At 37.0% G+C, this 27,434-nt stretch overlaps 11 protein-coding genes across 11 annotated transcripts in view; 7 read left to right on the forward strand and 4 right to left on the reverse strand.

Moving 5' to 3' along the window:
* RHIMIDRAFT_266485 (uncharacterized protein) overlaps window positions 1-1,759 on the forward strand; it is a 2,554-nt gene extending 795 nt beyond the window's left edge. The window contains exons 4-8 of the mRNA XM_023611911.1: window positions 46-343; window positions 398-1,095; window positions 1,149-1,235; window positions 1,292-1,445; window positions 1,497-1,759. Coding sequence (XP_023470311.1) covers window positions 46-343; window positions 398-1,095; window positions 1,149-1,235; window positions 1,292-1,445; window positions 1,497-1,698 — 1,439 coding nt within the window. The 3' untranslated portion in view covers window positions 1,699-1,759. The remainder of the gene's footprint in view (window positions 1-45; window positions 344-397; window positions 1,096-1,148; window positions 1,236-1,291; window positions 1,446-1,496) is intronic.
* A 290-nt stretch (window positions 1,760-2,049) lies between these two features.
* On the forward strand, window positions 2,050-4,331 carry RHIMIDRAFT_266488 (WD40 repeat-like protein). Its single transcript, XM_023611912.1, has 10 exons — window positions 2,050-2,246; window positions 2,304-2,476; window positions 2,523-2,615; window positions 2,676-2,755; window positions 2,811-2,904; window positions 2,955-3,232; window positions 3,286-3,498; window positions 3,547-3,654; window positions 3,708-4,003; window positions 4,062-4,331. Exons 1-10 carry the CDS (start codon window positions 2,099-2,101, stop codon window positions 4,133-4,135), a joined length of 1,557 nt encoding a protein of 518 aa, XP_023470312.1. The 5' UTR covers window positions 2,050-2,098; the 3' UTR covers window positions 4,136-4,331.
* A 47-nt stretch (window positions 4,332-4,378) lies between these two features.
* Window positions 4,379-6,156, forward strand: RHIMIDRAFT_247105 (uncharacterized protein; the record flags this gene model as incomplete). The annotated part of the gene is made up of 8 exons (XM_023610380.1): window positions 4,379-4,390; window positions 4,454-4,513; window positions 4,575-4,901; window positions 4,954-5,046; window positions 5,105-5,167; window positions 5,205-5,240; window positions 5,294-5,379; window positions 5,439-6,156. The coding sequence occupies 8 exons, from the start codon at window positions 4,379-4,381 to the stop codon at window positions 6,154-6,156; spliced, it is 1,395 nt and encodes a 464-aa protein (XP_023470313.1).
* A 42-nt stretch (window positions 6,157-6,198) lies between these two features.
* Window positions 6,199-9,547, reverse strand: RHIMIDRAFT_289375 (uncharacterized protein; the record flags this gene model as incomplete). Its single annotated transcript, XM_023613637.1, has 6 exons — window positions 9,243-9,547; window positions 8,377-9,195; window positions 8,252-8,314; window positions 6,985-8,195; window positions 6,482-6,928; window positions 6,199-6,432 (listed from the first exon to the last, which is right to left on the reverse strand). Exons 1-6 carry the CDS (start codon window positions 9,472-9,474, stop codon window positions 6,199-6,201), a joined length of 3,006 nt encoding a protein of 1,001 aa, XP_023470314.1. The 5' UTR covers window positions 9,475-9,547.
* Window positions 9,548-11,372: 1,825 nt separating this feature from the next.
* RHIMIDRAFT_211770 (Zinc/iron permease) lies at window positions 11,373-12,602 on the reverse strand. The gene is made up of 2 exons (XM_023607203.1): window positions 12,421-12,602; window positions 11,373-12,361 (listed from the first exon to the last, which is right to left on the reverse strand). Exons 1-2 carry the CDS (start codon window positions 12,584-12,586, stop codon window positions 11,475-11,477), a joined length of 1,053 nt encoding a protein of 350 aa, XP_023470315.1. The 5' UTR covers window positions 12,587-12,602; the 3' UTR covers window positions 11,373-11,474.
* A 53-nt stretch (window positions 12,603-12,655) lies between these two features.
* On the forward strand, window positions 12,656-14,481 carry RHIMIDRAFT_266498 (SWIB-domain-containing protein). Its single transcript, XM_023611913.1, has 5 exons — window positions 12,656-12,674; window positions 12,700-13,105; window positions 13,151-13,494; window positions 13,541-13,861; window positions 13,917-14,481. The coding sequence occupies exons 2-5, from the start codon at window positions 13,045-13,047 to the stop codon at window positions 14,187-14,189; spliced, it is 999 nt and encodes a 332-aa protein (XP_023470316.1). The 5' UTR covers window positions 12,656-12,674; window positions 12,700-13,044; the 3' UTR covers window positions 14,190-14,481.
* A 984-nt stretch (window positions 14,482-15,465) lies between these two features.
* RHIMIDRAFT_234209 (Ebp2-domain-containing protein) lies at window positions 15,466-16,361 on the forward strand (the record flags this gene model as incomplete). Its single annotated transcript, XM_023608119.1, has 3 exons — window positions 15,466-15,582; window positions 15,635-16,016; window positions 16,075-16,361. The coding sequence occupies 3 exons, from the start codon at window positions 15,466-15,468 to the stop codon at window positions 16,359-16,361; spliced, it is 786 nt and encodes a 261-aa protein (XP_023470317.1).
* A 110-nt stretch (window positions 16,362-16,471) lies between these two features.
* On the forward strand, window positions 16,472-17,930 carry RHIMIDRAFT_286180 (P-loop containing nucleoside triphosphate hydrolase protein; the record flags this gene model as incomplete). Its single annotated transcript, XM_023613355.1, has 7 exons — window positions 16,472-16,535; window positions 16,598-16,686; window positions 16,745-17,058; window positions 17,132-17,295; window positions 17,354-17,451; window positions 17,505-17,783; window positions 17,844-17,930. 7 exons carry the CDS (start codon window positions 16,472-16,474, stop codon window positions 17,928-17,930), a joined length of 1,095 nt encoding a protein of 364 aa, XP_023470318.1.
* Window positions 17,931-18,086: 156 nt separating this feature from the next.
* Window positions 18,087-22,326, reverse strand: RHIMIDRAFT_234211 (uncharacterized protein; the record flags this gene model as incomplete). The annotated part of the gene is made up of 6 exons (XM_023608120.1): window positions 18,087-18,250; window positions 18,304-18,485; window positions 18,540-20,920; window positions 20,971-21,418; window positions 21,493-21,515; window positions 21,577-22,326. The coding sequence occupies 6 exons, from the start codon at window positions 22,324-22,326 to the stop codon at window positions 18,087-18,089; spliced, it is 3,948 nt and encodes a 1,315-aa protein (XP_023470319.1).
* A 508-nt stretch (window positions 22,327-22,834) lies between these two features.
* On the forward strand, window positions 22,835-24,109 carry RHIMIDRAFT_211777 (Deoxyhypusine synthase). The gene is made up of 2 exons (XM_023607204.1): window positions 22,835-23,040; window positions 23,098-24,109. Exons 1-2 carry the CDS (start codon window positions 22,843-22,845, stop codon window positions 23,980-23,982), a joined length of 1,083 nt encoding a protein of 360 aa, XP_023470320.1. The 5' UTR covers window positions 22,835-22,842; the 3' UTR covers window positions 23,983-24,109.
* Window positions 24,110-24,175: 66 nt separating this feature from the next.
* Window positions 24,176-25,567, reverse strand: RHIMIDRAFT_311068 (a-amylase; the record flags this gene model as incomplete). Its single annotated transcript, XM_023614702.1, has 1 exon — window positions 24,176-25,567. One exon carries the CDS (start codon window positions 25,565-25,567, stop codon window positions 24,176-24,178), a length of 1,392 nt encoding a protein of 463 aa, XP_023470321.1.
* Between the last annotated feature and the right edge of the window lie 1,867 nt (window positions 25,568-27,434).

The raw sequence follows: 27,434 nt of genomic DNA on the forward strand, positions 1-27,434 counted from the left end.
AAAAAAAGAAGAAAAAGAGAGAGAATCGACCGTTTACATAAAAAGATTTATGCGTCTATAGACTGTGTAAGCAAACAGGGGCGTCCAAGCCATTGATTCCGATGCTGTTAGTAGCAACAAGTCAAATCACCTTGGCTTATTACACTCACACATTTTCAAACTCTTTTGAAAGTGTCTTGTTATGTCTGTGTTTATCTACAGTTGTTGACTATACAAAGTCTTCATCCAACAAACTATCCTTTGCTTTAGGCGCCTTATTCAGCCTTGGTGTCTTCACTCGAATCACTTTTCCGTTATTCGCTCTTCCTATTGGCATTGCATTTATAGTTCATGTATATAAAAGGTATTATATTATTCATATAAAGTTTAGCAGAAGGGGAGCTTGACAATTTTATAGTCGCAATATTCATCATTTAGTTTCATTGACTTTGGGCTTCTTCAGTTTAACGGTCTTTTGTATTACGGCCGACTCGGTATATTATGGCACTTTGTTCTTAACCTCAAATGACAAGCCATTTAGAGATGCACACCAGTTCATATCAACATTGTTTAATCCAATGGCTCTTGCTAGCTTTAAGGCAGAGGGAAGTATCGTTATCACGCCTGTTAATAACTTGCTATATAATATGAATGCTAAAAACCTTCAACTACATGGTATTCACCCGAGATATACTCATCTTGCTATCAATCTCCCTTTGCTCTTTGGACCGTTAGCTATCCAGAGCCTTTTGGAGATACCATCTGTTCTTAAAAAGGCGACTGTGGACACAAGCAAGCACTTTCTCTATATTCTTATAGGTATTGTGTTCACTAGCCTAGTGGGGCTTTCGATCATACCTCATCAAGAAGCTAGGTTTCTATGTCCGTTACTTATACCTTTAGTACTGATCTATACGTGGAGACGACCCAATTTATCCCTTTCATTCTGGTTAAGCTGGTTCTTATTCAACATTATAACAACTTATGTGTTTGGTGTCATCCATCAGGGTGGAATTGTTCCTGCAATGCGCTTTCTTCATTACCAAACAAAAGGCATACACAACTGCTATGTACTCACAAATGGTGGATTGTCCTGTAGCGTGGATGGATCTACTGGTAACAGCTCTGATAATACATCAATGTATGTCTCTCTAATCCAAAGTTTATAGATGTAGATAATTACTATAATATTACTACAAAGCTGGTGTTTTACAAGACATATATGCCACCACAGCATTTATTAGCTGCGCCGCTAGGTGATTAAATAGCGAAATACTACATGTATTTTATATTAACATTAGTTTACACGTAGTTGAAGGAAATCATCATATTCGTGTATTAGATTTTTCTAGTCGCTATGATGATCTGGTAAAAGAACTCGAACAGAGTTCTGGTGTAATTCTGCGAAGACGTAAAATGGGCGCAATCGACTTTGCTAAAACGAGTACGAAAAATGCATATGAGAGGTATGTGTGTGTATACGTCAGGTGTAAATTGATAGCTAACAATCTGCTTAGGACCTTATTCATTACACCAAGCTTCATCAACCTACCCATTATACCTCATCATAGATACATGCTACTAGCGACCTTTAGTCCCCATGTTGGCTTTGATGATATGGATAAGATGATCAGTAGAGCGCAAGAAACGAATTCTGCAGAGACACAGATGAACCTAAACGTTTTCCTTATGCTATCAGACAAAGACGATACATCATAAATGGCCACAAATAAACATCTTAAATCCTTTCTTTCTGTCTTGGGCAGCTTTGACTTAAGAACAGCTTGCATCTTTTCACAAGTACTTTATACAAACCATAAATAACATTGTGTGATTGAGAGTCATATGGTAACTTTCGATGTGCCTCTTTTTAAGAGAGCCATTAAACGTCGCTTCCCCTTATTGCTGATAAAAAGTACTACATGAACTTTTGGTCCATTTTTTGTCACGCCCTTTCTTCCGGGAAAGGACATATTTTTAAAGCTGCATTACATGGGCAATCATAAGTAGAGTGCTTACAGTTGCACACAGACCAAGGCAGTCACAAACGCCGTTTTCCAATTCCAGATTTCTGCCACCTTTTCTTTTCTCTTTAGGATCACGAAGCAACCACATAAACATGAGCAACGAACAGTCTCCGGCCTCAACATCAACAGGAAAAGGTCGTATTTACTTTGGGTCCCTTGAAGGTCAAGAGTCACTTAAACGACCACGTGTTGAGGAAAATACAGCAACGTCTGGTGGAGGAATCGATTTGGACACATTAGGTTTTTATATAATCTTTAAAATGTCAACGTCAGTCTAACACGCGATTTTATATATAGCGGAAAGTGCAGAACCTGCATATTCAATAAGATCGGGTGAAGCAGATAAAAGAGTACTTGAAGAATTCGAGAGAAGAAAAAGAGCATTCACACTTGCTGTGCCAACTGATGATGGCAAAGTTCGACAAAAGCTTCGAGAGTTAGGCGAACCACAATGTTTATTTGGTGAAGGGGTACGGCAGATCGAGTAACTTGAAAAGATATTAACTTGTTGTTTAGCCAGGAGATCGTCGTGATCGTTTGAGATACCTGTTGTCAAAGCTAGAAGGCAGACCCATTGAAAGCGATGAAGAAGAAGAGAGTGAAGAAGAGGTAAAAAAAAGTACACATGTGTGTACATGTGACAGTTGGTCTTGACGTATTGGAGGATAGAATGAAGAAGAATTCTTCACGCCTGGATCGTTAGAACTTCTTGAGGCAAGAAAGTTTATGACAAAATATTCTCTACCAAGGTATTCTGGGAAATATACTAGACATATGAATTCATACTGACATGAACTTATATAGAGCAAAATCACGTAATCAACGACAAAAAATAGAAGAAACAATCCCGCTTGCCCTGTTAAAGGCTAGTAGAAAAGAGCTTCACCAAAAACTCAAGGTATGAAAGAAATGATTGACTATAATCGTTCTCTTATGGATTTATCATAGTCTTATGCAAACTGGTCTTCTCAAATTGCAGACGATCGACCTGTCGCTCAATGTGCTTTCAGTCCCAACTCAAAGCTACTCGTAACAGGCGCATGGTCCGGACTTTGCAAAGTATGGAGTGTACCTGAATGTGAGCCAATATTGACGTTAAAAGGACATAATGATAAAGTAGGTGGTGTTGCATTTCATCCAGAGTCTACAATTAGTTTAGAAAAAAGTGTGCTTAACTTAGCCACTGGTGCTGCTGATGGCTTGATTAGACTATGGAGCTTGGAAAAGTGAGTGTTACTGTTATTTGCCTTGCTGATCCATAACCTTACATCATTATTAGAGAAACACCCATTGCTACTTTATCTGGTCATGTTCGACGAGTCGCTCGTATTGCATTTCATCCTTCTGGCAAGTACTTGGGTAGCGCAAGTTTTGATGGATCATGGCGTCTTTGGGACGTAGAAACAACACAAGAGCTTTTATTACAAGAAGGACACTCTCGAGAGGTATACGCAATCGGATTTCAGTGTGATGGAAGTTTAGTAGCGACAGGGTAAGCCAATGATGTGCTAATTCAAAGAGCAGGTCTAATGTTCTATAGTGGACTGGATGCTATTGGAAGAGTGTGGGATACAAGAACGGGTAGATCTTCCATGACTCTTGAAGGACACATTAAAGATATCGTAGGATTAGATTGGTCACCTAATGGGTAAGTAATGGTCTTATAATGTTTACAATGTCTAAATGATATGTATCACACAGATACCACTTGGCCACAGCCAGTGCTGATAACTCTGTAAAGATCTGGGATATCCGAACATTACGAAACTTATACACCATCTCTGCTCATCAATCGCTTGTATCTGATGTCAAATATAGCAGAGGTGTTCCTGGCACTAACAACAATAGTCCATCTGATCCTAATAATATCGCTGGCTTATATCTTGCAACTTCTGGATATGATGGATGTGTGAAGATTTGGTCAGGAGACGACTTTAGATTAATAAAAAGCTTAGATGGTCATGATGGAAAGGTGATGGGTGTAGATATTGCACAAGGTAAAAGAAAACGAAAAGAATATGCATGTATGTATATATATTGATCCTCTTTTGATAGATAATCGATTCATTGCCTCGACTGGGTTTGATCGTACCTTCAAGCTGTGGGCAGATGAAAATCTAGTTATTTAACTTAATAAACACTACTTATTGAGCTTTCTTCTTTATGTTTTTAGTTTCTATCAGCGCACATAGCTGAGACTGTCTAGATAAATCATGTTTAATTTGTTACATATCAACGATCTATGATATGACAACGTAATGCTTTTTTTAAAGCGGAAGCAAATAATATGGCCCTTCTTTTTCGATCTCAGTTGACAACTTCCCTTGCCTTTAAAAGGACAAAAAATAAAAATAAAAAAAAAGCATTTCAACATGGAATCAAATGTAAAGCAGTAACAAAGTTTCGAAATTAGTACAAGCTTCTTAATTACACCTCTCTCAACTTAGGCTACTAACTTGGAACAAGAGAGTCGCCAAGGTGAATTCCAAAACTACTTGTTTTCACTGGTAAAAAAAAGAAAAAAAAAAAATAGAGATCCCTTTTTTGACATCTTTTATATATTTATAGTTGGCACAATCAGCAGGATCAAAAGCTCATGTGAATGCTGTTACCATTCTTGGCGCCAAAGTCACTCGTCCAGCCTTTCTCTCAAGTGCAACAAAGAAATTACTTGAAGCAAAGACAGTAGCTGAGGTGATCAACCTTTCTCAAGACACGGCACAACAGCTATCACAACTAGATATATTCGATCATGTTCAGGTCTTATTAGAAAATGCCTCAGATAATGATCCATTGGCTGTCCCAGATTCAGTTAATATTGTATACAAGGTTAAAGAAAAGAGTCGAGTGTTCATAAAGACTGGAACTGAAATTGGAAACAATGAAGGAAACATGGTAAATAGATATGAATGAAATGATTTGACGTGAATTAATATTTATATAACAGAACGGATCAATCACGATACGTAATGTATTTGGAGGTGCAGAATTGTTAGAAACTGTTGCTTCGTTTGGTACAAGAACTAGTTCTGCTTTTCAAGTAAAAAGAAGGAAACAATGAAAAAAAAAAATAAAAAAAATTAATCAATTCATCTTAGTTTACACTTGGTAAACCAATTGGGGCATCTCCTGACTCAAGACTCGATATCAATGCTCATAGAGTACTTTATAATAATACACTTGTATCATCTTATGAAGAACTGGCAAGAGGTGCAGGTTTACGTTATAAGGCAAGTATATAGGATGATAACGCATTTTAACAGAGAGAAGTATTTATATCTATTTAGACACTTTCTAGATTTGGCTATCATGAACTTAGTTATGATCTAACTTGGCGTTCTATTGATCGTATGGCGCCTGGTGCATCATTAAGGTAAGAAAGGAAAACAAAAAAAAAAGTAAGAAACCGATTTAACCTCTTTCTGTGTTTAGTATCCGTAAAGAAGCAGGACATTCACTCAAGTCATCTATCAACCACGTATTTGTACGAGATCGTCGCGATGATATGCTCTTACCTTCCAATGGTCACTATATCCGTCTCGCCAACGAGTTTTCTGGTGCATTAGGCATCGGTAACGCTCATTTCTTTAAATCTGAGCTTGAGACGCAGTTCTGTCATCAGATAGGAGGCAATCAACCGTTAGCAAACAAAGAAGGCGAACCTGAGGGTGTGCATCCTGGGCTGGTCATTAGTGCCACCGCCCGAGCTGGATTCCTTGCCGAACTTGGTGGCTACCCCAAAGCATCTACCGTATCAGATCGATTTGTCCTGGGTGGACCGTTATCAGTTCGAGGATTCAGAATTGCTGGAATCGGGCCTAGAGATGGACGTGATGCTCTCGGTGGCAACATGTACTGGGCTGTAGGTCTCAGTGCCATAGCTCCTCTGCCAACACTAGAAAGTAAGCCACTTAGGGCTCACGCATTTGTCAATGCTGGAACCAATATCCCATGGAACAAAAGAGCATCATCTTTACAATCAACAGCAGAAGCATTGAGTAGATCACCAAGTACCTCTGTCGGTTTCGGTTTAATTTATCGTCACAGCATTGCAAGAATCGAACTGAACTACTGTATTCCTTTGACTGCCGCAAAGGGAGATCAATTAAGAAGAGGATTGCAGTTTGGCATTGGTTTAAACTTTTTATAAAATATACATAAACATATTAAACAAGGATGAAAGACAATAAGCTTATGCTTTTTTGCTGAAAAGCAGTTTTAGCTCGTCTAATTTACGGTTTTTGGTTTCATCACGAGACATATACAAATCATTTACAAGGGTATGCTTAGAGTCTTGAATCTCAAGTATGCGTTCTTCGACTGTGCCTTTAACGATAAACCTTGTCACTATCACTTCTTTCTGTTGACCAAGTCGATGAACGCGATCGATAGCCTGTGACTCTATTGCGAAATTCCACCAGGGATCCTAGTATTTGTCTAGTTAGCATTGCGTATTTAATAAGGTTTTTCTGTACCATCATGACAACACGGTTTGCACAGGTCAAGTTTAGCCCAACACCTCCAGCTCTGAGACTGATAAGTAACACATTAGCCCCTTTTTCTCCTGATGTTGCAAATGTGGACAGGACCTTTTCTCGTTGTGGTTGACTATGTGAACCATCTAGTCGAGTAAAGTGAATGTTTTCGTAATCAAGTGCTTCTCCAATAATATCCAAGAAGCTGGTAAATTGAGAAAACACAACAGTTTTGAGTTTCTCCTTATCATACTGGCGTAGTAGTTTCATAAGTGCATTTATTTTTGTCGACGGCTTGAATCCTCCAACCGCCTTTCGTACGTTTATTTTGGGATTCTTATCATCCTCCCCAGGCTGTTGTTGAGCAATTTCTAAAAGTTGGTTCTGTAAGATAGGCCCAGTTCGACATATTGGACAATCACCAGGCTGGCCATGGTCCTCTTTTTTCTAAACATACAAAAACCAGTGAGATGTTATGCTTTACTTTATATATATATATATACCTGAAAATAATCCATCACACAAGGTCTACAAGCCATGTGCATACAGGGCATCGCAATCATGGAATCCATTGACTCAAAACAGATGGGACATTCTTCTGGAACAGCTGGCAAATTTCCTTGTTCGGCTATGGTACCTGTCTTTTCGGTGATAGACGACCCTTTCCGCTGCATTTCTAATAGATTTTGTAAAACGTTTAAACGATAACTGTTGCTACTCTCTGCAGATGATGAAGATACTTGTGAAGTTGTTGCATGTTTTGCAACTAAATCTTCCAATAATACACTTCTGCCACCCTCTGCTTTCACTTCTGTCGTCTTTCCTTGATTGTTTTGAAGCACAAGGTATGGGTGACAACAGATCTGCCGCAGTCTTGTCAAAAGTTGAAATATAGAAGCATAATTTTTACCAAGTTTTCCTGCTTCACAAAAGTAAGAAAACTTAATTTTGGAGTCGTTGTATATTGCATCATAAATATCTTGCTCTTCTGGAGAAAATGAAAGGTATTCTATTCGGATCGTCTTTGAAGGCAAAGGTACCATAGGCTGGCCTCGAGAATCTCTCATATTCTTTGTTCGTCGTAATACAATAGGCTCCAACACAGTTTGGACAGCAGCCAGAGCACGCGGATCCTTTTTTTCAAATGGCAAAGTAATGAATGTTTTCCAGAATGCGTGGTTGGCCCAAGGCTCGTGTTTTAAAAATCGAACGAGCGCGTATAAATCATCAAGCTTGTTCTGGATGGGTGTGCCTGTTACTGCCCATCTTCTGGTCGCAAAGATATCTTTACAGGCATTTGATGTTTTGGTTGATGGATTCTTTATTTGGTGTGCTTCATCTAAAACTACCCGCCAAAATTCAATGTCATAGAGGGTTGTAGCTGATGCATCTTGTTGCGCCCGTGACCATTCTCCAACTAAAACGCCATAGGTCGTAATCAATACATCAGGAGCAGACCCATTCCACTGACATAAAGTGTTTAAGGATAATGATGAGCGATCATCTCCATAAAATACCTCAAGTCGAATTGAATTTGGTTTGGACGCTCTAATGATTTCATCACGCCATTGAGCTAGTAAAGACATGGGACAGACAATCAATGTGGTAGGTGACTTTTTGGATTGACTTTTAAGCTGTATTCTACTATGGTCATATCGGGACTTGTCACTGTGGATCAAACTTAGCACTTCTATTGTTTTACCAAGTCCCATTTCTATGTACTTCTATTTCAGATACTCCCACAAAACACTATAAAGGAATCATTCTTACCGTCTGCTAAAATACCACCTCTTTCTTGTGTGTTTGCTTCTGGAAATTCTAAGCTTAGTTCACCTATGAACTTGCAACATTAAGCATAAAGCCAATAGCGTATAAATCAAAAGTCTCGTATTTACCTGTGTATGGGTTAAAATAAAAGAATTGGTATTCGCTTGTCGTGTCTGGAAAGCTGTATTCTTCCCATAAGGGATGTAATGCACGCATATCCAAATCACCATCTTCGTAATGGAGGCTTTCTTTAGCTGTCATCCATGCAAGTGCTCTTTTCTGATACTCTTTTAATTGTAATGTCAGTGTATCCGGGGATTCCATAGGCCTAATCTCTGCATCAAACACTTGTGCTCTTTCATATATCGTGTTGAGCTGATCATCCGATACCTCTTTGTTTTCTTCTTCGTCCTCATTAAGCTCCTGCAACTCATCACGCTCGAGTGAATCAGATTCTGTTCTTGTGTTGATACTTTGAAGTATCATGTCCCAAGTATCGTCTCCTCCCAGCATTCTTCTGATGGATGATCGCACAGGTCTCATGCCTAGGTTCTTAAATAGCTGAACTAAAGATGTCTTTCGTAAAGTGCTTACATCCTCGACTTTGTCACGCTGTCTGCTCTTATTCGCTTTTGGAATATAGTTGTGAAGAAAGGTGTTTATATGCATAGCAGTTGGCATGATGTAACATTTTATTGTTATGATAATATCTTCTCCAATCTTTAGCTCATTTGGGCACCAGACAACCGTTCCTTCAAACTGGCAAATGTTCTGATCAAGTAATATAGATACATAATTGGCAATCTCTCTTGGTAATCTACCTAGTTGAGTTCCTTCATGTGCAAATCGGACAATTCTGTTTGTTGTATCAGTAATGTTTTTATCTCTAGAAATCTCTATCCGATCTCCTTCTTTTACTGGACTCTTCCCCACATAAAGTGACCAACCTACAAGATTATTAAAAAGATAAATTCAACCTTGTTATTATATCTACCGCTTATGACGAGATCGCCAAGATAGTATCTATTTGGTTTCTTTTTCTTCTTTGTCTGCGTAGTAACAGAAGACGGCGTAGTAACAGAAGACGGATTAGAGAAATATAGATCTATAGCTTCTTCAATGTTGTTGTTGGTTCTATCTAATAGCGATTCACATATTTCAGCTGAAGCATTTAAAATGGCCTTTAAGGATTCAATCAAAGTGTTGTCTCTAGGTCGTTTTGACATGTAAAATAAATTGGGCAAATGTTCAAGACGCGAAAAAAAGTGTGCACTACGCGCGCGCACGAGGGAATCCCACTATTTTTCGCGCAAAAAACAAAATACGACCTTGGCCAATAAGAGACTTCTTTTTTTTTTTTAATAAAAAAGTGTAGTGCCTCTCATGCCTATCATAGCTTCTCATTGAGCCTCTCATACGATATTCTTTAGGTCAAAGGAAAAGCATAAATCATTATGAAAGAATATCTCGTTGATCTAAATAATATTGATTATCATTACAAATTATTCACACACTGATAAAAAAAGATAATTTCAGACAACAAATGAGACAACAAATAATGATAAGAAAACCTATCAGAAGCAAAAGAATGAAAAAGGAATGATTATTATTTTAGTTATTTACATTGACATTAAATACGTACATTATAAAGAAGAGGATTTATAAGAGAAAAAGAAGTAGAAAAAGTGAGTAAACATATAAAGAGATTATTAATATCTTACCTGAGTGCATTAAATAGGGCTGGCAATAACCAGTCCGCAAACATAAACAAAGAAAAAAAAAAAGAGAGAGAACATAGAGAGAACATAGAGAGAACATAGAGAGAGCATAGAAAGAGCAGCCAAAGGAGTGGAAGGAGTTGAAGAAGTAGATAGGACCAAAGTTTGGTAAGAACCAAAACACCTCCAGCTAGAACCGGGTTAGTTTCGATTATAATCTATAATACTACATATCATTTTCTTACAAGAGTAAAGAATATAACGTACCTTAGGGCTAGTTGGGGAGTGGTTAGTCTTACTTTTTGGTCCAAAGAAGTCAAGATCGGACTGCTTATATTAAATCTCTAACAACTTTTTCAGTTACGTGTGTTTTATAAGTACTGACCATATTATACAAGTCTCAAAAACATCAAGCTCATTTTATGTATTATTATACGCTTTCAACTTGCAAACAATAAAGAAACGTTTGTAGTGAAGGTCATTAAGTGTAATCGTTATCATTGATTTTAAGTTATACGCGAGTAACTTCTTTGTTTCTGTAATTACAACTACATCTACAATTTCTATTACTGCAAATGTCGCAATAGCTGCTATATGTGATGCTGTACTTATTCTATTGTGGTAGAATATTAATAGCATAGTAATTTGCCTGATTCATACAACCATTTACCTTTCAAGTACATAAACGAATACAAGCAGTGTAAGCCCTTTTGTTCTTGCTATACACGTACATCCACGTCAAAGAAATGAAGATATCAGGGTCTATGAAGTCAAACAGCTAAGAACAATTTGTCTATTTACATCTTGCAATTTCAGAAAGTGAAAAGACCAATTTTGTCACTTGCTTAACAATGAGGATTCAAATATATTGACTGATATTAATAATCTGAAGTGTGAAGGTTTAAACATATATTAAAACACTTCTTATCGTGCGTTATTTCATTATATTTTTTTAAGTGATGCTCTCTATTCAAAGAGTTTTTTACTTCAAAGAAATAAAAGGTGCATTACTTTCTTTCATAGGCTAAGATTGACCAACCATTTGTTCTTCGAACCTTTGAAGACGGCGAATGACTTCATCTTGATTTTCCAAAAGCTTTTCAATGTATATATCAATAGGAGACATTTTAAAAGGGAAAATGAATGGCATGTACTTTGAAATTTTTTGTAGGTATCAAACAGGCTTAGCGCCTTCTACTGCAGGCATTGATCCATTCTAAGACAACTTCTTGACATAGGATACGTTGAAGTGATGGTCCCTCTTTCTCATTTGAGGAATCGCTGAATCTAGCGAGATTGAGAGAAGATCGAAGTATTGCTGGGACACTGTGATCGTCTAGAGCACGACCGTACGTATGGTGTCGCCAGCACATTGCGTGAAATATAAGATAATAATTTATGAAAATAGTGTAATATATATACTCTTTATAAGCAATTGCTGCAAAGTAACAATATCTTTCTATGAAATATAAGAGAGAAAGGGGGAATGTAATATGATGATATCAATGCTATGCTGCAATGTCATTCCAAGCAATAACAAACATTAAACCTAATCCAACAAGCATTGCAGCGAATTCTGTGAATGCTTGCTTTCTATCCTTTTTCAGATTGCCTGTGACATCGAGTAGTTCGGGTATGACACCAACAGTAGCAATATACAAAAATCCACCAGCAGCGAAAGGTATGACCAAATCACCAACACGAAGGTCAGTACCTAATAAGCCCGTAGAAGTAATAGCGCTTGCCTTTTCTTGAACACCACTCGAGAGCGATGATTCCTCAATCATGATACCAATAAATGTACCCAAAAATGCGCCAACAGCAGTGGTGAACTGTGCCATCATAGCCTTCTTCTTGCTAAACCCTGATTGAACAAGAATAGCATAGTCGCCTACTTCATGAGGAATTTCATGAAAGAATACAGCAACAGCGGTAGTAGCACCTACAGCTGGTGAGGCATAAAATGATGCTGCCATGGCAAGACCATCTGTCATGTTGTGAGTGAAATCGGCCAAAAGATTTAAATACGCGCTTAATTTGATTCCTTGTTGATTCTTGGCTGTCATTTTGTCTTGTTCTTCTTCCTTCTTGTCAGCTGTCTTTCTTTGTCTTAAACCTTCCTTCTCATTGTTATCATTTTTAACTGATGAAGAGGTTCCAACTTCTTTAACATCATGACCATGACTGTGGTCATGACCATGGCTATGTCCACTACCACCGTTTACTACACGCATCATTTTGTCCATAAAGAAAAAGAAGAATAAGCCTACAAAGAGACCTGTGCCAATAAGAACATTCTTTTGGTTGTCAATGGTAATAACTGCATTTTCCTCGGTATGTTCACCCAAGAAGGCATGAGGAAGTAAATGTAAAAATACGTCGCCGAGAAGACCACCTGTAGTAAAAAAAGTGAATACAGACTGAATATATTTTTGTTGTTTATAGTTCACTCACCCACAGCAAAACTGACAAGAACATTTAAAGCACCTGTGTCAATGTCAGGAGGAACGAAATATAACAACAGGTTTGGGAATATAGAAATATATGCTGTAGCCAAGATAGAGTTGGTCATGGCATTTCCTGGAAATAGAAATGCAAATGCAGCTGCCTGGAAAGACATTTTTTTTTTTTTTTTTACAAAGGGTAAAAGAAGAAAGAACAAAAAAAAAAAAGTCAATTTAATAAATATATTGGATGTCCAATTTTGGGAATTCAAGACATTAATTTGATATTGAATCAATACAACTCTTTATAGTCACCACCCGTTTGATCTTCATTATCAGTCTTTTTTCTTTATTATTTAAAAAGACAACATTTAATACATAAAATGAGTTTGATATATTTAATAGAAGAGAGAGGATACTGATATGGGCTCTCTTTTCTATATCATGATTTGTTGTCTATTAGTGCGCGAGCAATTTCTGACCAAGTACACCATTTAAACATGTATATTTGTATATATTTTACATATTTTAGACCGAGTTTATACAAGTACACATCACCTCAAGAAGGATAAAGAAAGAAAAAAAAAATGAGAGACGGAGTAAATAGAGGGTCTCTTTTCTTTCCTTTTAAACAATGTCTGATTCGAGTCAAAACTCTCTTATTGATCATGAACAATATAAAAAAGATATTAAAGGTAGCTGAAGATAAGAACAATAAGAGATGCTCATTACTGTTATAGATATATTAAGTCATTCCGACCTTACGACCATCACAGCCAAAAAGATTCGACTAGAGCTAGAAAAACGAACGGGTCAATCCTTGGACGGTATAAAGAAACAGATAAACGGTCTGATTGAAGAAATGTTTCAAAACGTGCATAACGATTCCAATGTTGAACATAACAACAAACAGGATCAAACTCGTAGAATTGAGGATCTTGTAATTAACCATCACGGGATACCAACGAAAAAGAAGACCAAAACACCCAAAAATACAAAAAAGAGACCAGCGGAGAAGAAGCAAAGGGACATGCCTCTGCTAAAGGTGCTTCCTCCGTTATCTCATATTATTAAAACTGAATACGTAAGTTTATATCATATCCTTGTTCTCGTCACTTATGTATAATCAGTGTTCCCGTACTCAAACTGTCAGCAAAATGTGGGAATACATCAGAGAGCACAACTTGCAGGATGAAAAGGATAAGCGTTATATCAATTGCGATGATTACTTTATACAACTATGTGACGGTGAGAAGAGGATCAATACCTTTACGCTAAATAAATACATTCAGAAATACTTTGAAAAGCTTTCAGATGAAGAACAAGAGTTAAGAAAACCGCCATCGACTGAAACAAAAGAGCCACCTGCCAAAAAGCCGAAAAAGAATCCACGTGATATGCCTATTGTCAAGATACTTCCGCCTTTAAGCGATATTATCAAAACTGAATATGTAATTCATATGCATATATATATTTATAAATATCTAATATATCTTTTTTTGCTAGTGCTCACGTACTCAAACGGTTAGCAAGATGTGGGAGTATATCAGAGAACATGGTTTGCAAAATAAAGATGATCGAAGATTAATCGATTGTGACAGCAAGTTCAAAGAATTATGTGATGGAAAGGATCAAATATCATCCTTTGCTATGAATAAATACACTCAAAAGTGCTTTGTAAAGATTCCTGAAGAAGAGCAAAAAGCAATTAAGTTACGGATATATGGCGACAAGCAAGACAACGAAGAAGATGATGATGAAGAAGAAGACGGAGAGTGAAAACATGTATAAAAAACAATTTTTGGGAAATAAACATAGTTCGACTACAGGAGATTCCTATTTCCAAGCTGTAGATAGTCTAATAGACTATAGCTGGTTGATATATTCAATATAAAAATATATATCAAAGCTTTCAGTTCAAATAGCCTCAACTATTACATTTGTGCACGAAGTAGCATCATACGTAATTACTTTGTGCTGTGTTCCAAAAATCATCCTAGACTTGCAAACAAGTCTTTGATAATTTGATCAAGTAGCATAGGGGGATTAACAAACACTTTGTCCCCAAGACGGCCTCAATGCCTTGACAAGTTCTAAATATATTTGGCTTGTCACTTGAAATGATGCGTTACCCATTAGTGACTCTTCAAGTAGTGTTTAAGAAGAAAAGGTTGTTCAAAAATAAGTATATATTTAATGTGATTACTCTTTGTCGATAAATGCAAGGCTCAGCATTTAAATCAAAATTAACGTATTGATTACTATGAATGAAATAGCTGCCACGATAGTTTAGTGCTACTGAATCACATGTTTAACAATATAAGCCTACCATAAAGTCAACCAATGGGGAATGAAGACTAATGTTCTCCTTAATATGACCTCCTTAAAATAATTCATGCAGCCAAGGAATTTTTTTTCAACTCAGGAACGCTTTTCAAAGTCACAATGTAAACAAACCAAAAACTATAAAAGAAGGCTCTCATTCCAACCTTTTTTTCCTCTACACTCGAACTCTATAGTTTGCCCAATTCTGAGATTGAAGGGATGTTCCTAGAGCATCTTCGGATGTTGAAGTGCCGGGTAGCTGGTCTTTCCCGCTTCAGAGGGAGAGCAAGGGTTCTTATTTTTCTTCTCTAAGCAATATGCCTTCTTTTTATTATTAGAATTAATATAAATGAAAAACAAAAGATAAATTTATCCCTACCAAAGCACAGAAAAAAGCCACTTTAATAAGTTTCATCTCTAAATAACAGAAATATAACAAATCAAAGTAATCTTTCTCTTCCGTAACTCATGAACAAGGTCATCAGTCAATCATTTAGACCCATTGAAGATGGGCTCCGCAAGAAGAATAGACAAGACTTGACGAAGAGTATGCTGGCTAATTAGCCTAAAATACGAAAGCGTGTTTATTTTTATGACCTTAATAAATACGGATATCGAAATTTTAGTAGGTGTGGCTGTATGGTCCACTCGCATGAATTTAAAATTTAAATGAGCGGAAAAAATTCAGGTGGCTTAATTACAGTAGTTTCTTTTGAGCTTTCAATATAAAATGACAACCAACGATGACAAAATTGAATGGTATCGCCTTGAAGATCTTGATCCTGAGGATATTGATGACGAAGATGGTGATATGATTATTGAACAGCGCTTAGAAGTTTATAACGAGGTAATAATGATCACATTAACAAAAAGTTTGATCTAAGCATGATTTGTATTAGGCTGCCCTCGAACGCATTTCAGACGACATCAAATTACAAGATTTACCTTGGATTGAGACGCTGACAGTTGTTTCAAAAGAACCTATTAATGTTCCAGACGTATTTGATGATCTAAAAAGAGAAGAAGCATTTTACAAACAAGCACTAGAGGCAGCTTATATGGCTAAAGAAAAACTAAAAGAAGAAGGTGCACCATTTTTAGTACCAGAGGACTTTATTGCGCCCATGTTGAAGAATGATGAACATATGGAAGAGGTCTATCAAAAATTAGTAGAGGAAGCTAAAAGTGGGAATGAAGATGCATTATACAAACTGCATGCTTTTGAGAGACAACGAAAGAAGTCTGGAAACATGAATGAAAGACAGAAGCTATTGAACAGAAGTATGTTTCATTAACAAGCTTATATATATCATCTTATTCAATTTTCTTTTTGCTATAGAACGAAAAGAAGGAAAAGAAGAAAAGGACTTTAAAGATGATGAGTTTGACTTGGATGAAGCAGAAAGCGTAGTAGCTGAATTAGCAAAAGACGGCAAAAAGAAGATACCAAAATATGCTACAAAGGATGCCAGAGACGCTGTATATTCTTTGGGTAAAAGAAATAGACAAGCAAATCAAGACGATAGACCAAATCCTGCAAAGAAGGGTATGTCTCTTCGTAAAAAGAGTAGTTTAAAGCGTCCAGGAAAAGCAAGACGTCAAAAGCTACGAAATAAACAAAAATAAACGAAATAAAGATGTAAAGTAATGCAAATAGATTTTACAAGTCCCGTGACTTTTTAATGACAGTAAAGTTTTTCGGTCTTTTTCTTCCTTCTTAAACAGTTGTAATAAAAATGGGAATTCTCGAAAAGATTCAAGACATTGAAGATGAAATTAAAAGAACTCAAAAGAATAAAGGTTAGAGTTGAAGAAGAATAAAGGATTTTTAGGGGGGAAATAATAATGTTGTCTACATACAGCCACCGAATATCACCTTGGTCTTTTGAAAGGAAAGTTGGCCAGATACCGTGCTCAGTTACTGGAAGGTTCAAAAACAAAGTCTGAGAAGGTGAAGACAATACAAAAAAGCTTTAAGGGAAAAAGCCTAACTATCATGTTTTATCTAGGGTGAAGGTTTCGATGTCATGAAATCTGGTGATGCGCGCGTCGTCATGATTGGTTTTCCTTCCGTTGGTAAATCAACTTTACTATCCAAGCTTACTACAGCAGAATCTGTTGCTGCAGCCTATGAATTTACAACCTTGACCTGTGTACCTGGCAAGTTTACTTACAAAGGAGCAAATATTCAGTTACTTGATTTGCCTGGTATTATTGAAGGCGCCTCACAAGGCAAGGGTCGTGGACGTCAAGTTATTGCTGTAGCACGTACTGCCGATGTCATTTTGATGATGCTGGATGCTACGAAATCTGCTCAACAAAGGTATATATAAAAAAAAAAAAAAAATAGAATTTATTATATTGGACCATGGATTAAAAAAAAAACAAATTCATAGGCCATTATTGGAAGCAGAATTAGAAGCTGTAGGCATTCGTTTAAATCAGTCCTTTCCCAATGTATCGTTTAAAATTAAAAAAGCAGGAGGAATCAGCTTTAATGCAACCGTGAAATTAACAAAGATGGATCAGAAAATGGCTCAAAACATTTTACATGATTACAGTAAGCAAAAAGATATTGAACTAGATCTACTGAATAATCTAACCTGTTTGCTTTAAAGAAATATTCAATGCTGATATAGTCATTCGAGAAGATATAACAGTGGAACAATTTATTGACGTAATCCTCGGCAATAGAAGATATATTAAATGTATTTATGTATGTATAAAAAAGCAATACATGGAGCTTTTATTCACCTTGTGCGTAAATAGTGCTATAATAAGATTGATCAAATTAGTTTGGAAGAAGTAGATAGATTGGCACATGAACCGGATACTGTAGTTGTTTCTTGTGAAGAGGATCTCAATTTGGATTACTTGCTTGAATCCATTTGGAGAAAATTGAACTTGATGCGTATTTATACAAAGAAGAGAGGAGAATACCCTGATTTCGGTGATGGACTCATTGTTAGAAATGGTGCAACTATTGAACATGTCTGTCATGCAATCCATAGAAGTTTAGCAGATAATTTTAGATACGCACTAGTCTGGGTAAGAGTGACAGTTGATATCGTTTGATACCGTTTATTAAACCATGCTTGACATTTTTAGGGAACATCAACTAAGCACAATCCACAGAGAGTAGGCATTAGTCATTTAGTTCACGATGAAGATGTTGTGCAGGTTGTTAAAAAATAAAATCATGCATTTGTTTGGATAAACATGGACTCTCATGCTTCAAACAGCGAGAAAAAACTACAGCACAAAGTATGAATGGATATTGCAGCAATCTTTGCAATAGGTTTAATCGGTTTTAGTGAAAGCAACGTTAGGTGTTTGAACGATAAGAATACGCTATACTTTATTCATGTTTTCTAACTCTGGAAAAAGACTAAATATCAGCTCATCAAGCAACACATAAGCCAAATCTTGGTTTAATCTCTTATTTTGCAAAACTGTAAACAGTCTTCTTGCTCCTTTACGAGCGTTCTGTCTTCCAACCATATTACCAAGCAAATCTATTTAAGAGTTAATGGCAATTAGTAAAATCATAGCAATCGAGCTTCCTTACCTGGTAGCCAAGTAGATAACTTTCTATTCGCTTCCTCTTTTGTCTGTACTTTTTCTTCAGGTTTTCTAGGTTCCTTGAATGTGAGCGGCCCTCCATTTGGCCATAAACTATCCGCTACTTTATTGATATATGACACAACCATACTTGGAGAGCTCAAAGACTTTACTATCTCTCTTAGCTTTCTGTAAAAATAAACAATAAGATATGCTAAGTTTACATTACGGTCTCCTCTTTACCTTTCAATCGTTCCTTCTAATATTTGTTGAATGATTATAACAATAGCTTGCCTTCTCAACCAATTTGTCTTGTCTTTAAGCTCAAACATTTCTATAAAAAGATCACATAAGGGCTCGGTAAACCTTGTGATTCCTTCTGCCTTGATCGAATCTGGAAGACTTGTTGTGCTTGCTTGTAATGCAGAATCTGCTAATTTACTACTATTAATGCTCACAACTGAACTGCTTGTACTGGCTGTTGTCTTTGTACTGTGGTTATCTTCATGAGAAAATTCAGTTACTTGCTCGCCCAATCTTTGGGTAATCAAATCCAACATAGAAGGCGCGATTAGTATGTCATCAATACCGGCAGCCACAGTCTTATAAATGTGTCTCATGAATCCTTTCGAAGGCTTTTTCTGTAATGCATGTTTTTCTTGTTCTCCCAAAGCAATGATCGATTTCTGTAGATTTTGAACAGAAGGTGAACTGGAAGGTGTGCCAAGCTGATCTGCTGGCCCTGGAATAAATATATTTTGTTGTGATAAAAATGCGCGCAACTCTTGACTTTTACAAATCTCTTCATCATCAACCAATCGTCTCAAGTATCGCTCTAGACTAACTCTTCTTGCTTCCAAAAAGGGCTTTTGTAGTTTTAGCAGAGGCCATTTGGCTGGAAACTCAATCATTTTAACAGCCGGATAGGTCTCTTTTAGCTTCTGGTGAAGAGAAAAGAATTCGCTATATCTTCTTGCTACAATCCAGCCTGATACATAGTTCCCATCACATCCTAATTGCTGTATTTCAATCACATAAAGAGCAAAATCACCATGCTTGTCAGAGCCAATGGTTGCATTTGTAATGCTCACTTGCGACCGATTGGGTACAAGCGTATTTTCGGTTTCCTGTAACTCATATTGGCTTTTCTGGTATTTCATCTGTTGCAACTCTTGTCGAAACATGCTTTTGCTCTTTTTCAGAATACGTAATTCCTCCAGCTTGTTTTGAAGTTCAGCCTTTTCAATTAATGCATCCACAATGGCCTCCTGCGCGGTAAGTTTATCAATTTCCTTTGAAAGCTGTTCAACCTTTGCTTCCAACAAAAGGTCACCAGGTGGCGCAAAATGAATGTTTTTCACTGGCTCATCCTCTTGCTCTGATTTCTTCGTCTCGAGTGTATGTACGCTAGGTGACCTAGTGACAGTCTCCAAGGTATTATGTTCAACCTCTGATATAGTATTTGTCCCACCTGAGGATGTCCAAGAGGGTAATGTATATATCTGCTGTACGGGCAAAGCAGTGCTTGACTTTACGCCTTTAGAGTTACCCAATAGAAGTATAGATGAAGCAGATGTGGATGAGGCCAGAGATTTGGCTGCAGATTGCTCTGTTTGAATTGGGTCTTCATTATTCCTGTCTACAGAGTTATTATTTGTGGATACTTCTTCCAGGTTATTGCTATCTAGAATAGATCTTAATTCTGCCTCTACTGCATCAACTGTATTGCTTCTTATCAGCTTATTTCTTTTGTTCATTGGATTAACTGTCTCTTCCTCTTCCTCTTCATCATCGTCCGCCAATTCCGTTGATTTTACAGATGAAGGTACCGAACCGTGATCTGCTGTTGCACTTTGTGGTCTTTCAGAGTTCCATAAACCGGAGCCAAATACACTAGAAAGCGAAAGAAATCTTGAACCTGAAAGTGGTCTGGGGGAATCAGATAGAGCGCGCTGGTGTCCTCGCGTTCTACCATATTCTGGTATAGACGATTTCAGATCAAACTGAGAAGCTGTAGCTGATGCGCTCATATTCTTGTTGGATATTTCTGAATCAGAGTCAGCCTTTTGTCGATGATCATCAGGAAGTGGTCGACTATACAATGTGCCTTCATCTAAGCTATGTCTAGAAGGAGAAATACTATCTTCTTTTGTTGTTGAAGACGATAAAAACTTGAAATACAAGTCGGAGCGTTTAAAATAAGGAAAATGCTCTTTATCAATCTCCCAAAATATTTGTTGCTGCATTCTATATAGCTTTAGCCTTAGCTCTCGTATGTTATCGTCAAACGATGGTTCATTTGTCTCTGCCAATTCAATGGCGTTTCGTAAGTCTGCTACCAGTTGCTCTGCTATATGAAGCTTATGTGGAGCTGCATCTTTGAAATAGGTTTCATACACCATCTTTACATCTTCCAGAAACGTCTTTTGATCATCTATTGTGTTTTTAAACCCTTCTACGATCAACCAAAATTGAAGTTTGACCATATCTTTTTGACGATCCATAAATTCCATAAAATAGGATAATCCAGAAGTGTTTGTCAGTATGTCATGTAAGTTGTATCCATTATTAGAATGAGTGGTGATACTCTTTTTCCTCGAAAATAATTGAGAAGTTGATTTTTTCTTTAAACAAGTATAAATAAAGGTGATGTGCGTCCATTTTTTATACTTACAAAATTATATTCTTCGCCTGTCAGTGTAGCAATTCGTTTATCCACCCTTTTCTTTGCTATACTCAGTCTATTGATATATACCATGATATCCTGTACCCTTTCTCCATCCATGATTTCTTCTGGATCTCGATCTACTATCTGTGCCTTCTTCTTTCTTAACTGAGTAACAATGTCGTTTCTCAATCGTTTCAATTCCAGTAGATTTTGCTCTTCTTGTATAACTTTTAAAAACTCTCGGAATGAACGTCTTCCCGTGCCTCGCTTCTGCTTTCCTTCTAGAGCGTCGTCCTGTTGTGTGACACCAAGGAACGTAGATGAAATCTGACTTGTTAGGCCAGTTTTCTTGCTACTTAAATCAAAAAAGTTCATAACCTCCTCTTCTTCTTCTGGGTCCAATTCATTTGTTGAGTGTCGATTTAGCACCTCTCGTAATTGCTGTACCATTTGCCTACATAATTATATATATATATATATGTATATAAGCAATAGAGTATTTTAAAACCAGCAAGAATACGTTTTTACTGTTCAATAATTGCCTTTCCCAACTAAAAAAAGAAGAAGGATTTAGTATGGTCATGCGTGCAAAATGAACATTTGGTGACTAACATAAGCATCAATTGTTTGATTCCAAAAGTCAGGATCAGCCAACATGTCCATAATAGGTTGGAGTATTGAACAAGACACGACTTCTCTGATCACAACATGTACAAGGCCGCTACTTGTGTCCTTTTGATCAAAAATAAGTGGTAATACACGATCCATCAACTGTCGAAGATACGCAACTTCAGTTGGTTTAGTAGTTACTGCTCCTGTCGTTAATGCAGCATGTAACCTCCCTTGACGAAACTGCGAAGCGAGCAAAAGATCCAGCTCATCTGATTCAGTCACTGACCTTTCAAGGTACTTACCACGTAAAGATATCTCTGCTGCACGAAAATCGGATATATGTGAAGTCACTTTAGGTATCACTCGATTCAACAAGACATGTAACAGATCGATTTGCTGAAGTCGTTTGCTGACCTGTACGGCAGCTGATCGAATGATATGATTGACTGAAATAGAAAACGATTGTTCTTGTGCTGCTATTTTTTGAAACCACGATTGGATGAAGTCTCGAATAACGAGTTGTATTAAATGGTCTAGTGCGGTATCAACTTCATCTAAAGTTGTTATTTCTTGGTGTTGTTGAATGCTTTCGGCGTGTCGTGAGTGCTCAAGGCTTGACCAAACAGCCTTATGAGTAAGTCTTAAAGGCTTGAAGTTGTCTACTTTATGCTGTCTTGCTGATATGATATATTTAAGATAGATATATAGCACAATGGTGTTTATAGAAAATAAAGCAAGTAGACTGACCATGGGCAAGCTTATGGCGTATATCAGATATGTTTTATTGAAACCGAAGCATATTATTGTGGACAAACATATGCAGAAGAACACTGCGAATCCCATTCTGCCGTCCATTTCATGATTGCAAGAAGAAAAGATACGATTTGTGAGATTTTTAAGCAAATTGTGTTCATGTGCCCTATGTACACCCATTTGGGTCAGTTATTCACAACAAAATTGATTGGCTTGGAGTTTTCAGATACTTGAGCTTGCATCAACAAGGGGCATATCTTGCTTCATTGTCTTGTTTCTTCTTACTGGAACGTACAAACTGCTCAAAAATAGCCAAAAGAGGGCGGGCGATTCTTTTACTACTTTTTGAAACGCCATTGTATAAAGAAAAGAGGAACGTGACTCGAGAAGGCATTGGTCGCACTGAATGGCCGGAGCGGAGAGAACAACGATTGGTTAAGACACTTTATGTACTCTAAGATGTACCTGTGGCTTTTGACAGGTGCTTTTTTTTTTTCTTTCTAAAAAATAACAATGTCCAAAGATCAACAACCAACAGAAGCCTTGAATGCTGTATTTGTCGAATCAATTGACATGCCAGACGATGCTGTCTTGATTAAAGGCCCAGATTTTAACAAGAAATTATCACTTTCTGAACTGCTGGGCGCATATAAACAGATTGGATATCAAGGTAGCAGCTTAGGTGAAGCAATCGACATTATAAAAGAAATGGTAGAAAGAAAAAGAAAAAACCATAATAAAAAAATATAATGACACAAAGCTGTACAGAGAAAATGGCGACTAAGTGATGAGCCTGTGGCAGTTGATGAAGTACAAGAATACCTTGATCCTGAAGTACGTAAGAAGACAAAGTGCAAAATTTTTCTGGGTTATACTTCCAACCTTGTTTCTTCTGGTTTACGAGAGATCATTCGATTCCTTGTTCAGCATAAGATGGTCGATGTTATTGTTGCAACAGCAGGTGGTGTCGAAGAAGACTTTATCAAATGTTTAGCACCTACATACTTGGGTGATTTTGCATTAAAAGGCAGTGATCTTCGTAAGAAAGGCTTGAATCGTATTGGTAATCTATTAGTACCTAATAACAACTACTGCAAGTTTGAAGATTGGATCATTCCAATCTTTGACGTCATGTTGGAAGAGCAAAAAAAGGACAACAAGATATGGACCCCTTCTACTATGATTGCAAGATTGGGCAAAGAAATCAATGACGAATCCAGTATCTATTATTGGACCTATAAAAACAATATACCTGTCTACTGTCCTGCAATCACAGATGGTTCCTTAGGAGATATGCTCTACTTTCACTCTTACAAAAACCCTGGATTGATTGTTGATATCGCAGCCGACATTCGTGCAATGAACAATGAAGCCGTGTTTGCAAAGAAAACTGGCATGATTATTCTTGGTGGCGGTGTTGTCAAACATCATATTTGTAATGCAAACTTGATGAGAAATGGTGCAGACTATGCCGTTTATATAAACACAGGTCAAGAGTTTGACGGCAGTGATGCAGGCGCTCGCCCAGATGAGGCTGTCTCATGGGGTAAAATTCGTGCTGATAATCGATCTGTTAAAGTGTATGCAGATGCCACACTTGTATTTCCACTTATTGTAGCAGAGACATTTGCAAGAGAGTATCACGAAAAATAGAAATTGTAAAGTTTTGTTATATGTAAATAAATGTTTGCCATTAGACTATCGCATATGAATGGTTGTTTTATAGTAGTTGTCTACGAGCTTATTATTCAATAATGTATTATATGGACGAGTAAAGAAGCATGAAGATATTATACACGCTTGTGTATATTAATGGATATTTATTTGATAATTTAAGTTAAACATATCATTGAGGGCTAAACACGGCAGGATTTCCATTTTGAAGTTGGAATGTAATAGCGTTGTTCTTTACTGTAGCTGTTGCGCCAGAAAAGACGTCCTTCAGAATAGTGCCATCAGCAAAACTTCCTGATTTTACTGTAACAGAATTCGTAGAGCCTTGACCATAGTTGTTTACGACAGCCAAATAATTGCCACGCTGGAACGCATAGACATTGTTTGCTTGATCGATATCCATTGTTACTGTAGCATTGGAGCCCTTACGTATTTGTATCACCTGTTTAATAAATTGATACATCTCTGATGAGCTTGAGTAACCACTGGTCCACAAAGGCTCTCGATTGTTAGGATCATTGCCTCCTTTGTAAGATTGCTCGGTACCATAGTAAACAACAGGAATTCCTTGGATTAGCATAGAATACGTCAAAGCATTTTTTACTAAACTCTGATCAGCCTTGGATAATAATCGAGGATTGTCATGGTTGTCAATAAAGTTTAAAAGTAAGTTCAGATTATTGAAACCGCCCGATTGGATATCATTGTAGCCTGACTTGAGACGAGTCATTGTAGCTGCTTTCGTAAAGACGTCGTATATAGGGTAATATAGCGGGTAATTGATGAGGGATGGGACATGGGATTGGTAAGGAGCAACATAGGATACGCTACCATGCAACACTTCTCCTGTCGCAAATACACCAGCAGCCTTGACATATCCGTCCCAAAAGTCCTTGCGTACATGCTTTACGGTATCTATTCTGATTCCATCAAAGCCATATTCAGAAATCCAGTTAGATACAGTCGAGTATAGAGTGTTGACAACGTAATCGCTCTCGGTATTAAGGTCTGGTAAGCCAGAAAGCCAGCATTGCTCTACAGAGGTTTGGTCATTGTAATTGACATCACAGTAAGAATGATAGTAGGAGCCTTGGTTAAAAGTATAGCCATTGTAATTATTTTGCGTAGAAGGCGTTCCGACATGGTTAGCTACTACGTCCAGCATGACATACATATTCTTTGCATGAGCCGCCTGCACCAATTTCTTCAGGTCATCGGACGACCCAAAGTTTGAATTGATTGCGGAAAAGTTAGTAGCCCAGTAACCATGATAACCTCCTTGAGCATTCTGAGGAATTGGTGATATCCAGATAGCATCAAAGCCCATACCAGCAATGTAGTCCAAATGGTTTATGATGCCTTGAAAGGATCCACCACAATAGTTACTCAAGTTAGAGCATGGACTTTGATCATCTACCGTCTTGGCAAATCGATCTGTCAGCAGCTGATAGATAACTCTTGACGACCAGTCATTACTATTCTGACTTCTGATCGTGATAGGAGATGCATTAGCAAAAATAGGAGTGAAGAGAAGAGGACACAAAAGAGGCAACAATAGACGCATTTTTCCAATAGATGCAGGAATGAAAATAGAACCTATATCCGCTCTATATATATATATATATGCAAATGGTTTTATTAAATGATACCAGGTTAAATGGCATGGCATGTATCACTACCATTACACATAATTTATGACTGAATAATAACTGAATTATCCAGAATAAATCCTTTCCCGCTGCATTGGTCCACAAGATGTTACATTGATTGACAATATGTTTTCAGAATAATACAGTTTCCATTGAACTTCACATATCATAGCAAATGACAAACTTGGTTTATCAATGCCGAACCTACTTCATCGTTACCCAAGCATTGAGTCCTTGCATAGAAATTACTATCCTCTTTCTCTCTTTCTTTGTCTTTTTCTTTTTATCAATGGATCGTATCACTTATACCATTTTTCCCTATATTTTTTTCAGTCTTCTTTCATTAATCAGATGAACTTGGCAATAAATGTTTATGTTACATGACATATTTTGTGTTTGTGCACATGAGGTGCTACATCTGTTATAGTAGCTTTTAATATAAGAAAATGCCTTGATAAAAAAAAGGTACAGTAGTCAGATATATTCAATATAAGGTTTGATCATTGTGTATGTGTGTTTGGATCCAACTGATAATTGTGTCTAAAACAAAAATTTTGTAACTTAGAAACTAAACCATGTTACTGCATCTGCATAAGTCGGGAGATTTGATTAGGCTTTACGGTATCTATCAGGAAAAAAAAAAAGGAAAGGGGAAACCACGGCATCTTTATAGTTCCTTTATTCAGGTACCGTTTATTTCAAGAAGATGACAGAGGTGAGTGATCCAAGTGTAAAATTTATCAACTTGAGCACTATCTTGGTATACTCTCTCAATGACGTATCTAATTTTAGACCATTCTTTTAGATAAAGAAAAAAACATGAACTACAGTGTTGGTCAGTAGAACTTGTGGTTGAACAGTAAAATGTTTAAATGATCAGTAAGATGCTTTTGCCACCAATAAAAATACACCTTTCGCCGTATCGTTTAGGGCTTTGCTATTTGCACTGCACATTTGCAAAGCATTTTCACAATTAGTGACGTAAGTAATTCAATTTGCACAGCAAACGGCACTAGACAAACCATACCTACGCAACACTACGTACAACACTGAAGTATAAGAGAAGCATATGTCGATGAGTCTGTAATAATCTTTTTATTATGTTGAGACGAGAGAGGGAACTCATTATACATTTTATTAGAAAACAGGAGTATTGCATGAAATTAAGGACCAACTAAAACTGGGCATGACGCGTCTATAAGAATAATGCATTTTATGGTCAGTTTTCTTTTGTTTTCTTTCTTCAAGTAATATTTTACAAGATAGATTATTTATAAGGCGAATACGATAGGTATGCTGCTTGCTCTGCAAATTGAATTGCTTATGCTAATGCTGCACAAATAGCAAAGCCCGTATTTTCGTGTGTGAGTAGTGTTTCCTGATTATTTTCTTTACAATAAAAATGGAACTTCGTAAGTTTACAAAATGGATTGTAAAATACTAGGACTAACCTTTTCATTTGTAGAGAGAGAATCCGCTTACTTTCCGTTGCCTTTAAATTTCAGGTCAGGAACAGACTTGAATAGCAAAATTTTACTCAACGACAAAAGAAAAATAAATCTAATTGTTAAGTCTTTACTTGGTAAATATATCTTTCTTAGTCTGTAACAAGCTGTTTTTATTTAAAATGCATTGTTTTATGTAGGCGAGCATGCTCCCAACGACCATTTTTATTCAGCACAAACAGAATGGTCGGATGACACCAAATCTGACGTCCTTTATACTAGGAGTAAATGTCTAAACTCCAGAAGGAGAACCGTGTTCGATACGGCGACAAAATGC

Source organism: Rhizopus microsporus, assembly GCF_002708625.1.
Source record: "Rhizopus microsporus ATCC 52813 unplaced genomic scaffold scaffold_2, whole genome shotgun sequence".
NCBI classification, from domain to species: Eukaryota; Fungi; Mucoromycota; class Mucoromycetes; order Mucorales; family Rhizopodaceae; genus Rhizopus; species Rhizopus microsporus.

What these genes read in the sequence shown, in the direction of transcription:
- RHIMIDRAFT_266488 (XM_023611912.1), top strand. Translation starts at nt 2,099, where the DNA reads ATGAGCAACGAACAGTCTCCGGCCTCAACATCAACAGGAAAAGGTCGT. An exon ending in ACAAAATATTCTCTACCAAG is followed by an intron (nt 2,756 to 2,810) that starts GTATTCTGGGAA and finishes GAACTTATATAG; the next exon opens with AGCAAAATCACGTAATCAAC. An exon ending in GGAAGTTTAGTAGCGACAGG is followed by an intron (nt 3,499 to 3,546) that starts GTAAGCCAATGA and finishes AATGTTCTATAG; the next exon opens with TGGACTGGATGCTATTGGAA.
- RHIMIDRAFT_211770 (XM_023607203.1), bottom strand. Translation starts at nt 12,586, where the DNA reads ATGTCTTTCCAGGCAGCTGCATTTGCATTTCTATTTCCAGGAAATGCC. An exon ending in TCTTGTCAGTTTTGCTGTGG is followed by an intron (nt 12,362 to 12,420) that starts GTGAGTGAACTA and finishes TTTTTACTACAG; the next exon opens with GTGGTCTTCTCGGCGACGTA.
- RHIMIDRAFT_266498 (XM_023611913.1), top strand. Translation starts at nt 13,045, where the DNA reads ATGTCTGATTCGAGTCAAAACTCTCTTATTGATCATGAACAATATAAA. An exon ending in ATATAAAAAAGATATTAAAG is followed by an intron (nt 13,106 to 13,150) that starts GTAGCTGAAGAT and finishes TTACTGTTATAG; the next exon opens with ATATATTAAGTCATTCCGAC. An exon ending in ATATTATCAAAACTGAATAT is followed by an intron (nt 13,862 to 13,916) that starts GTAATTCATATG and finishes TTTTTTTGCTAG; the next exon opens with TGCTCACGTACTCAAACGGT.
- RHIMIDRAFT_211777 (XM_023607204.1), top strand. Translation starts at nt 22,843, where the DNA reads ATGTCCAAAGATCAACAACCAACAGAAGCCTTGAATGCTGTATTTGTC. An exon ending in TCGACATTATAAAAGAAATG is followed by an intron (nt 23,041 to 23,097) that starts GTAGAAAGAAAA and finishes AAAGCTGTACAG; the next exon opens with AGAAAATGGCGACTAAGTGA.